The 12,201-nt window shown below is 40.9% G+C and overlaps 1 protein-coding gene across 1 annotated transcript in view; it reads right to left on the bottom strand.

Moving 5' to 3' along the window:
• Nucleotides 1-12,201, bottom strand: part of SLC2A13 (solute carrier family 2 member 13) — a 158,221-nt gene that overhangs the window by 124,385 nt on the left and 21,635 nt on the right. The window contains exon 2 of the mRNA XM_048068473.2: nt 2,746-2,905. Within this exon, the coding sequence (XP_047924430.1) occupies nt 2,746-2,905 (160 nt within the window). The remainder of the gene's footprint in view (nt 1-2,745; nt 2,906-12,201) is intronic.

Raw genomic sequence — 12,201 nt, 5'->3', positions numbered from 1 at the left:
AACAGTTTCATTTAGCTCCGCTCAGTCCTGCAGAACAGTGCTTGGCATGTACATAAAACACAGCGTTATTGCATTAGCAGAAGTTATCCAGCGTGAGCCAGCAGGTTGCAAAAACAATTACTCCTCATTACACAAAACACCACGCCGCATGTGGAAGACTGGGACCACCAACATGAGAGCGAGCTCCAAACCAGGGATAGCTCAGCAAAGGATCACTAAGATGGAAAAGCAACAGGAACACATGACAAAAGAGGCTGAGATCACCTAGTCTGTGCTGCTCAGGGAAGAGAAAATCAAGGGGGGATCTAATTGCATCTTTCACACACGAAAAGGAGCTCACGGAGGAGATGGAGACAGACGCTTCTCAGACGTACGCTGTGGAAGGACAAGAGCCGATAATCACACACTGCAGCAAGAAAAATTCAGATCAAAGATGAGGGAAAACAGTTCTTCACAGTAAGAGTGATCGAACATGAGTGAGTTGTCCTGAGAAGTGGAAATGGCTACCCGTGGAGATTTTCAAAAATCAGCTGGACAAAGACCTGAGTAAATTAATCCAACCTGATTTAACTTGGATGCTAACCCTGCTTGAAGAGCTGTAAATTAGCCTTGAGACCTTCGAGTACCTTCCAACGGATTTTTTCCTGTGATTCAGAATGTGCAGTAGATCCATTCTTAGCTTTTCACAATTTATTTCTACCACCTTGAAAGCTGCAACATTTCCTTCCCCTTCACCACTGGGCTTACACACAACTCCCTCTTTTCTTGATTAAAAATTCAAGGTAGCAGATTTTAATTTGTCTGAACAGCTCCAATAAGATCAATACTTGTTGGATACTGTGTTAACGTGTATTTTTCTTCCAATATAGTAGCATTTACTGAAACGCATGGATTTCAAACACGTCCCTATCTCATATGCATCAGCCCACTGAGGGGAAAAAACACAGATACATCCACAAAAGCCTTCCCCAGCTGAATCCCTAACCCATGAGGTAAACCAAACCCAAAAAAATCTGCCCAAAGAGAAAGCACACAAACACTTGCAACAGTAACAGTGACCCAGAGCTCCATTTCTAAGTAAATATCTTTCCTGTCCATTCGTCAACACCCAGCTTCATGCCTAGGGACCCATTATGTTAGCAAACTAGTTAAGCTAAAAGTCAATTTAAAATAACAATACAACTGGACAAGTGGCATTGGGGGTCAAATACTTAGTTTATTTTACCTAGACATGCATTAGTGTATATCATGATAACCTTTTCTAAAAATTGACCGTATTTCATTAACTGCAGAAAGGGATTAACCACCTTATAAAACTAAGTTTTTCTTTCAGTGAAGGCTGTTTCTCAGTCCTTCATAACTGGACACATGGTCTGTGGCAGCATGAGGATGCATTGCAATAAAAAGGTCATCAGAAGCTTCACGTGAAAATGTGAAACGCTATTTCCATTTCAGCTTGAGTATACAATGCATCTTCAGAAAGCAAAAAGCAGAGCTAGAATTGACTATATTAAATAAAATCAGCATGAAGTGACTTTTTTTTTTTCTTCAGGTCAAAATATGGCATCTTTTTACGTAAGAGGCAAAGGAAGCAATCATATGGACAAAAAGTAAACCCCTCAAACTTCTTTAATTTTCAGACATACACAGATTAACCTATAGATTCATCAAGAAAACATTACCTTTTTTTTTAATGCATATTTCTTTACATACTAAAGAAAGACCAGCTTCTAAGTATTTCTGAATACCAAGTCCCAGATGAATTGTTCATAACTTCAACTACAAACATCAGTCCACCTAGAAATCCTTACTCAGCTCCATCAGAAGCCAGTGAAAATAATAATATTTAATTTGTAAGCTTTTCTGGAGGTTGGAGGATCATTCAAATTATGATTTTCAAATAGCAAAACAATTCCAGGCTGTAGCAACAGAAATGGAAGACCTTACAGCAACATGCACCCCTTTCCCAAGAGACTTTCTAGAGAACAGCACACCTAATTAAGCACAAGTTTCCAGAAGCTGGAATGTGTAGTATAAGTTATTCCTCCCACACAGTTCTCCTAATTATTTTTTCACATCAGCACTGCAAGTAAAATACTGAGCCACAGAAATGTCTAATCACTCAAATGACACACCACCATAAAGAAGGTAGGTGCAGTCCAGAATCACTGAGCAATGTCTACACGAAGATCATATCCAGAAAGTAGAGAAAAAGAGAAAAATATTATTCTATATAACCCAAACTTTTAACTATAAAGGTATCCTACAATATCTGTCACTTCATTTCTCATTAGATTGCTACTACTCAAGTTAAGAATATTCAATATACACCTCTATTTTGTGCACGCAGCACCACAATCACTGGAAATTTGCCTTTTGAAAAATCAGGATGTAATTATTCTAAATGCAAAAGCCAAGCTACTTTTATAAACGTCATAACAATCATTCAAGCTTGTTGATGCATATTTATTGCTCATCCATTTTAAAGTTTAGTAAAGCCAGAAAACCTAAACATACTGTGAATATTAAGCTTAAGTGAAAGCTTACCATTGTATATCATTTAGCAAAAGTTAATTATTAAAGTTCCATTTCAGTATGCAGTTTTACCAGTTTATATGTGAACTCTATTTAACCAACACGAATTATGATAGCTGTCAACCACTAAATGTTCTTTCAATTATTTACCTAGCCTTGCCCAAATCGTAACTACGCCAGTTTTCCTTTTAGCAATGAAGACTCACAAACCTCCATCCGTCCTTCGCGAGGTAGCTGAAGATTCCGTCCACGACACTTGCGAAAAATTGCCCTCCGGTGATGAACAGAGTGTTAATGGTGACTAATCTGCCTCTTAAGTGTGGAGGAGCAACTTCTGCGATGTACACGGGCACTGTCATAGATGCTACACCTACAAGAATAAATTAGATTACATTTATGAAACTGAAAGAGATGTTACATCCTTTTTCATCATAAAATACTATGCTGTTTAAATGGAACAAGCTCTAAGAGTGGGATTTTCCAGGTTCCAGAGGATGACAAAGAAGAAAATACACCTAACGAACTCCAGAAGAATATCCAGAGCAAATGGGCACACACACTGGCTGCTAGTGACTGCATCCCAAATTCAAGGATTGATGCAACGATGCAAGTAATAAATCACTAATTCACATTGTGTGTACACCAAGGTTAAATAAAATGCATAAATATATTTACAGTTTTGAGATAAAGAGAAGCTACGATCCAAGTAAGCATTCATAACGCAAAATGCCTAACTAAAGGTTTTACAAGAAAAGACACAAAGCGTTCTCAGTTCTGTTATTGTTAGACAGAATGGATTATTTCTCAACTTTCCTGGAGTTTAAAACTACCCCAACACCATACTAAAAGTTCTACCACCATAAGGAGGCAAGGACTGAAGCTAAAAGCACGGATGCCTTTTATTCTGTCTTGATATTGGCAATATTTCTTGTGAATGAAGGGCTGGCTCTAAATGAGCCATTTGTGCAAAAGACAGAAATGCCCACGTGGAAGACAAACATGCACGCATACACGAACCATAAGAACAGATGTCCGGTGACGTATGAAGAGCAGAGCTGAGTACAGCACACGATGGGTGCCATATCCACCAACAAATTCATGCTCATTTAAAGGAAGTTTCTATTCCTTTTCCATTAGAAGAACCAAGAGCGACATCCAACTATATATATATATATATTTTGGTAAAAAATGGAAATAGGTTGGTGGCACACACTCAGAAGCCCACTTCTCCTGAAGCCAGCTGAGATACCACCTCAGTAGAGCGAACGCAACCTGACCGGCAGTGGGGACACCACCTCTCCCAGCCCGTCCTCCCCGGGGAAGCCCCACCACCTCCACCAGCACAGGCCAACGCCACCCCACAAGCAGGAGCTGGGGTCGCCTCACTGGGTGCACGGGTTCCTGAAGCACAGGGATGGTTTCCACCACACGCGGCGGCAGCAAAGCCTCGTGGTGTGAATACCTGGCGGAGGGTCGGTGAGGTGCCTGCTGCCCAGCTGGCTCACCAGACTAAGAGCACAAAACTCCCCGCAGCAACAAGGCTAGCCTGACAGAGCTGCTGGAGCTTCCCAGAGCTCGAGTGAGGAATACAGATTGTTTAATAATAAAACAGCATCAGAAGATCTTTTTTTTTCTGATAGGGAGATGCTTGCAGCGGCCGCTCCGCGTGATAGCCCAGTTCCCGGCAGAGCTCCCAGGACACACCGGTGCCTCCTGCTGTTATTGACTCAGCAACCCACATACAACAACAAAAAACACATAAAAGTGTCAGGAAAAAAAAAAAAAAAGACATTAAAAATTTATTCAACCTTTTTTCAAAGTGAACCAGAATGCACCACGGAGAAAAGCATTCAAATAGCCTCTTGCGATATAGAAGCAAATTTTCAAACACGCCTCACCATTAGGGATATTTCTCTTGCATCTTTCACATTAGTGTTTTAACTAATTACAATTAAAGCGATGGAGATAGCACACATATAATGGAAAGGCCTTTACAGGAAAGCGTAGGAGTACGTCTGCTTTCTCAAAACAAAAACCATCAACCAAGGACCAGCCACGGAGACCTAGGAAAGGCTCGGCAGTAGAACAAGCACCAAGCAGCCCCCTTGGTGCACTTTAAATGGGTTTCCAGTAATCACCAGGTTTGACAATTCATGGACCAGAGATGTCTGATATCTCTGGAGGGTTTCATTTTTTTGGTTGTTTGGTTGGATTTTTTTTTTTTTTTGAGACCATTCATATTTTGCTCTCCACTACTCTACTCGGAGCAATCATCACTGAAAAGCCACAATGCCTCAAAGCCGGAAAGAAAACACTTTGCCCACCAGTGGCTATTTAATCAGATGGGCCATAACCACCTTCCCTGCTGACTACGAGAGTGACACGGAAATGAAAGGTGATTGAATTCAGAGCAGCAGGAATGACGTGGGAGACCAAGTTCTGCCAACAAGGAGCCTGCAGGTACAGAAACAGGATTTGGTCTTCCAATATGGACAGGGAAGAGAAATATTGTTCTGCTTCCCCCTTTCAAGGGACAAAAAGAAAACTGGCCTTACATCTTTCTCTTGGAAGCTACTGGAAGTCAGTCCCAAGTAATCACCTTCCCCATGGCCTGCAAATACGGATATCATTAAAAGCCTTAGAAAAATAGCATGTATTCCCAAGAAGGCTACTTCTGAAATAACCATCCAGTGAAGCCACTTCAAGAGGTAACAATGGCAAGGTCTGTATGTGCATTTTACTGGAAAGTAGCCAGAAGGACATACACAACGAAGAACAATAGATGACCTGTAAAAAAGCTACCTTTTACACACTCATACTTGAGGGGCATTTTAGCCCATTTGGTTCTTTCTGACGGTTGATTTTACACAGGATCTGCCCAGAAATCTTGTTTCAATCACAACAGACAAATTTGCTTCTGAGGCATCCAAAAAGCAGAGCCGTGCCACTGAACAGAGCACCAACAGCTAGGGACAGTGCTGGAGCACACCGTCAGCCCCGGAGCACTGCCGGAACCACTGATAGCTGTGGGTAACTAACACTCACCATTTACTGAAAACCTAAAGCCTGTTGCTGTAACATAAGGGTAGTGCGAAGTTTAAAACACCTTTGTGAAGTGTCTTGAACAAGAGCTGAGAGCAGCAGGTTTACCGTTTCTGCTGTGATCTCACCAGAGGGTTAATGGCTACAGGACTTAGCAGGGAAGAGGGAAGCCCGCACACACGCAGCAGGCCAGTCACAAGCTGCCCAGTGACTGCAGGTATTCAGCTGGCATTAATACAAGAGTTGTAATGATTTATTTTCAAACCTGCAATGAACAGCACGTGATTTCTTAGGAAAACCTACGGAGTTAAGAGTATTAGCTCAGAATTGCATAGAATTGTTTAGGTTGACAGGAAATTTTGGAGATCATCTGGTGCAGCTTGCCCAGGACCTTGCTCATCTAGGGCAAGGTGTCCCTGCCGATGGCAGGGGGTTGGAACTAGGTGGTCTTTAAAGGTCCATTCCAACCCAAACCATCCTATGAGTCTATGCTCTGTTACGCTATAATCATCTCTGTGGGTGGATGATCTCCAACCAACATGATTCTGTGATTCTACAGCTTCCACATCAGCTTTCTCCCCTTGACACTTTTCACAATGTTGCTGCCTTGCCTTGTACTCTGACCTTACTGCCTCTACTGGGTTTCCCAAAACCTACAGGTTCAAAACTTCCAAACCAAAAACTCAGTTCAGCAGAAAAAAATATGTCATGTCATTTACCATTTAGATATCAAAACATTTGTATTGCTACTCTGAGCCTGAAACGCAGAGCAGCAAGTTTCAGGAGATGGGGGGAGGCAATTAGGAAAGCCTCCCCAGTTTGACTGGCTGCCACCCAGCCAGCACCCATACAGAAAAGCAAAGTTATTTCTAAAAAAATCACCAAGAAATATATATATATATATGAGGAACATATATATATATATATGCTATTCTGACACAAACCAAATTAAGGAAGAATTCATAGCACTTTAAAGGAAAAAAAAGCAATATTTTAGACTTTATAACATTATTCACACTGTAGTTTTGCTTTCAGCCGCCTCAGAATGCATTCTGCAGATTTTTCTTTTTCAACTTAAGACCTGCTACAGTCTAGGAGAGCGAGTTAAATGTTAATCAACTATAAAAATATCTAAAATACATAACTAGTATTCATTATGTAGTTATTTTAATGGACAGATATTAATCAAATTTGAAAGCAAAGAACAGCTTTCCTTGCAAAGTAAATATGGCTGCAATGTAATCTTTTCTTTATCTTTCATATGAGAATGCTTTCATTTACACTTAGATGACATTTTCTAATATGCTCTCACTGTTAAAGTGCTCACACCAAATAAAAGATCCTTGCTGCAGGCAAGTATATTACTACCTAACTAATAAAGCTGATAAGTGACAAGATGTGAGGAAAAGAAAATGAAAACAATTAACTGGAAGTCTGTCAGAGAAACTATAAGCTCTACATTGTGTACCGCAGCTGTGAAATCTGAGAAGCGACAGCAGAAACCCCAATCTTTATCCACTGGAGTAACCAAGGCATTAGCCTCCTGACCTCAGTAAAGAATATGGTTCAGAAAAAATATAATTGAAGGTTCCTTAAATTTAAACCACAAGATGCAGCTAATTATTGTGCAGGAAACATCAGATGACTTGATGGACTGAAATCATCATATTAAATGTATTTTCCACTTCTAAAATAGTCACTTACGACATTAATTACTAGAACTGCTACTAAAATCTGTAGATTTACCACTGCAAAGCAGAGACGAGAGAGAGTACACAGCCCAATTTTAAGACAATCAATGAAACCAGGTGTGAAAAGGCATCTTAGAATCACATTACCATCCAGAAAGGTATTTTCAGTATGAACACGTACGCATTATAAAGAGTTCATTACGAAGTTCAGGAATGAAGTCAATAAACTTACTGGCAGGAGAGTTAAAAATGATGGGATGACTGGCTTGGGTAGATGAGGGTAGATGAGAGGAAGTGTGGGATAGATGAGTGGATCATGAGGTGGACTGAGAACTGCCTGGATGGCAGAGCTCAGAGGGCTGGGGTCAGCAGTGCAGTCTAGTTGGAGGCCTGTAGCTTGTGGTGTCCCCCAGGGGTCAGTGCTGGGTCCAGTCTTGTTCAACTTGCTCATCAATGACCTGGATGATGGAACGGCACGCAGCCTCAGCACGCCTGCTGCTGACACAAAGCTGGGAGGAGTGGCTGACACACCTGCGGGCTGTGCTGCCACTCAGAGGGACCTCAACAGGCTGGAGGGAAGGGCTGAGAGGAACCTCACGAAGTTCAGCAAGGGCAAGTGCAGGGTCCTGCACCTAGGGAGGGATAACCCCAAGCACCAGTACAGGCTGGGGGCTGACCTGCTGGAGAGCAGCTCTGCAGAGAGGGACCTGGGAGTCCTGGTGGACAGCAGGCTGACCATGAGTCAGCAATGAGCCCTTGTGGCCAAGAAGGCCAACGGTAGCACAGGCTGCATTCGGAAGAGTGTTGACAACAGGTCAAGGGAGGTGATCCTCCCCCTGGTGATCTACTCAGCCCTGGTGAGGCCATACTGGAGTACTGTGTCCAGTTCTGGGCTCCCCAGTACAAGGGGAACATGGAGCTACTGAAGCAAGTCCAGCAGAGGGCTACTGAGATGATTAGAGGACTGGAGCACCTGTCGTACAAGGACAGTCTCACACAGCTGGGCCTGTTTAGCTTGGAGAAGAGAAGGCTGAGAGCAGATCTGATCAATGTGTATAAATATCTGAAGGGAGGGCATCAAGACAATGGGGCCAGTCTCTTTTCAGTTGTGCCCAGTGAGAGGACAAGAGGCAACGGGCACAAACTGAAGCACAGGAAGTTCCTGCTAAATATGAGAGGACACTTCTTTACTGTCAGGGTGACAGAGCACTGGAACAGGCTGCCCAGAGAGGCTGTGGAGTCTCTTCCTCTGGAGATATTCAAAACCTGCCTGGATGCCATCCTGCACAACTTGTGCTGGTAGTCCTTGCTTGGCAGGGCAGCTGGACCAGATGATCCCCAGAGGTCCCTTCCAACCCCAACCATTTCGTGATTCTGTAAAAAGGTTGTGAAGGAGAAGCCCTAGGATAATTAGGATCATTAAATATGTATTTTAAGAAATTAGATTCATGTAGCAAAAGAGGACTAAAAATGAAATCCAAGCTCTTGTTCATTAAAAAAAGCATTTGGAAATAAATACTAGGGAGATGGAATAACTCTTTTTTTTTTTTTTCAAGATCAGATAAATACATTATAAACATATCCTGTAACAACTAGGACTTCCACTACAGCTCAAATCATATCTAGCAGACAGGAGGGAAGGTGCATCATATAAACAACAGATGAGCAACAAAAGCTGGAGACAGGATATTGAATGAGATGCACTTCTACTCCTAACATAATAAAAAAGCTCTAAGGTATCACGGATGTAAGTGTCTATCATTTCAACAGCATCAACAAATAACCAGCTTCAGCAGCAGCAAAAATACTGGGAAGGATTGGGAAGGATTCTTGGCAATTTTTTTGTTGTTGCTGTATTGATTACCAAAAAGGTTCATAAAAACAAAGAAATCATACACCCCACAACTCATAATTGCCAGCCTTTTGTGCTTGGGGAATAAAAAAGGCTGATCTTTAATATGAAGCACTAAGGAAACCCTTCCAGGAGCTGGTGTCTGTGTGTCATTTTGTCATTCTGTCTCTCCTTCCCACCAGCTTGTAGCAACCCGTTGCATCAACACAACTGAACCCACTGGTAAACCAGCTCACAGGGTATCCCCCTGCCCACGCAGGCTTTTATACCACTAAGCTCCCTTAAACAGCTCACCACGAGATCCAAAGCCTGTACTGGCCCATAGGCAGAACCACGTATGATAGCAGAGATTGGCCTAAACCACTTTGGGACTCCACACCATCTACTTCAAAACTAAAATCAGGACATGAATCACAAGAAAAAAAAAAGCAAAGATATTCCGTCCTGTTTCAGTGCTCTCACAATCCAGTAATGGAGCCATTAATCTCCATTAACATCAAAGAACAGTCAGAGCTCATTACAGAAATTTGTATTGTTAGAGGTTCCAAATAAATAAGCAGAAACAGAAATTACTGAAACATTTCATTTCAGGAGGGAATGCCTCATTCACTGGGAAAACATTCTTTGCTGACATATAAAGCTGCACTGAGATACTTTAAAAAAACATAACTGTTATCTTGGTTAAAATATACTCTATCACATATAAATGAACTGTCAAGAGCAAATTTTCATTAAAATGTTAAACTTTAATGCAAGCAACTTTAAATTTCGCTTCATTAAGAAGCTGCCCGTGGTGGTTTATGCTGCTTGTAAGGGTTCCAAGCAGCTGTAGCAAATGGCTCCCCAGATGGAGGATTTGTGGAGGCCACTTGATGAAGAAGGGAGTTCGTGGAAAAGAGAATCAGGAATGAAATATTAATAGACAGATGAAGAGATGTTACGCTATGAGAAAGTCTGAATAGGAATTTAAGGTGGGTGAATTGTTTTGGTTTTAATTAAATAGGAAATCTGATAAACTTCTTATGTCTTGGACACTGGACATACAATTTAAATTTAATTCCTTGAAACACTACTGATTCCAGAAGTATATCAGATTATACAGACACTTTCATCAACAATTTTCTTTCTGCAGTATTCCCACAAATTATAGTATAAGGTTTATACTTTGTTTCTGACAAGAAGGGCACTCTTGTCAACAGATAATTTTAGAACATTTTCGCATCTGAGTAGTAATATTCAAAGGGATAGGAAACACATTAACTTTGTGAAAGCAGCAGTGAGTTCCACAGTAATCCTATATTCTTGATTGTCAGCCTCAAGAAGAACCATTTAAGTAGTTTGTGGGGAGAAGAGCGTCTATCATTAATGAAGGACACATTTTATCCACAAAGGGTATTTATTCTAAAAGACCATTAGCTTTCACAAACACATATGTGAGCTGGAAGAGTCACCAACCTTTATTCTACAGGCAGCTCTGAAGCATATTGTAAAGTCATCACCAATTATAAGGATTCACCAAAACAAAAATTAAGCCTTTCTGTAGTCTTGTAGAGTCCTTGTTACAGTTAACACTTCAGTTTTCAGTAATGACAGTCAGCCTGAGGGGATATTAGAGTGCCTCATTAAACAAGCTAATGGGAAATATTTGAGAAAGCAGCACATTTGTACACTGTTCTAGTACACTAACCACTTGCCTAGCAGATAAAGCTAAAATCTTCATTGAAACAGCTCTTATTTGAGTGCAAATATCAGGGGAAGGCTCATGTCCACACTGATACCTAAGATTTCCACCCACCACGCATATCTAGTAAAGGCATTAACAGCAGTTAAAAATGGTTACTGGAAGTTATATCAAGGGTGTTTGGCAGCACTCAGCTACAGCAGAGCTCTGAAATACGTCAGCTCAGCGGGACAAACCACTAGCACTGAAAGCACATTAATTTGTGAGAACACAAATCTCAGTAACCAGCAGGCTTAAGCGCAGCTCCTCTAGATTGGGGGTCTAACGTCAGCAGACTTCACCAAAGTCTTGTACTTTATTTAAACACTAATTTATCCAAGCAGAATGAGCTGTTTCATCTTAGAGAACCTGTATTGTTGAACATCTAATACACAAAATTGTTGCTGACGCTTACGTTCTTATCCAGACACTGACCCAAACCAGACTGACTATTATTATTAGTGCCCAAAACCTATGTTGTTATAGAGCATCCAACTGTGAAGGAGTCCAGTCTTCTGAAGAATCTGAAGGAAAATCAATGAAACTCTTCCCAAACTGATATCGTTTCAATTGTATACAACAACTTTACCTTAATGAGACAGGATGAATAACTCTTTCTGCTGTCCACTTGAAGACTTTTCACTGTCATGGGTATCAGTAAGGATCAAGAACACAGAATCATAACTCAGAAAAAAAAAAAGCAAAAAAAGCACAAAAAAGATAAAATAATAAGCGTGCCACTAGAAATAACCACAACTGTCATATTGTGAATGCAAAACCAACTGAGATACCATTAATCTTTGTGAATTGCATCACAAGCATAAACTCTCCTTTGATCAAAAGGTACAGATGCAAACCCAAATCTTTGGGAAAAAAAAAAAAAAAGAGAGAGATGCCGACAGGGTACAACTCTTGTGTAACAAAAGTGCTAAGATCTTTCTCTAACATCTCCAGGGCAGTATCTGGCAAGAACAGTGTAAAGAAACCACCTATCATAGCAGACACACATGACTATCTAACAAACTGAGTATCATGAAGGAACTATTCATCACAGGAACTATTCACCACATCCCTACACTGGGATTCTGCAAGCAAGGGAATCTGGTTAACCTGGAAACTGGGTGGTTACAAAATGGGGAAAAAATGAGCCAAGAAACTTGAGGCAAGGTCGAAAAGAGCCTACCATTTACAGGCTAGAGCATGAAAGTTTATTAAAATAAAACCTAGTTTGTTTAGTTTGTCACTTAGCTTACTAAAATAAAAATTAAATCTGAAATCATACATAAAAATTTGCAGAAATCTTTAATGGCATTTATAACTCACACAGAGTAAATAAAATATTATTCACAGCCAGAAAACTG

The sequence above is a fragment of the Anser cygnoides genome, chromosome 1 (assembly GCF_040182565.1).
Source record: "Anser cygnoides isolate HZ-2024a breed goose chromosome 1, Taihu_goose_T2T_genome, whole genome shotgun sequence".
Lineage (NCBI taxonomy): Eukaryota > Metazoa > Chordata > Aves > Anseriformes > Anatidae > Anser > Anser cygnoides.
The sequence above is the reverse complement of the archived record's forward strand: the minus strand, read 5'-3'. Positions and strand labels throughout refer to the sequence as shown.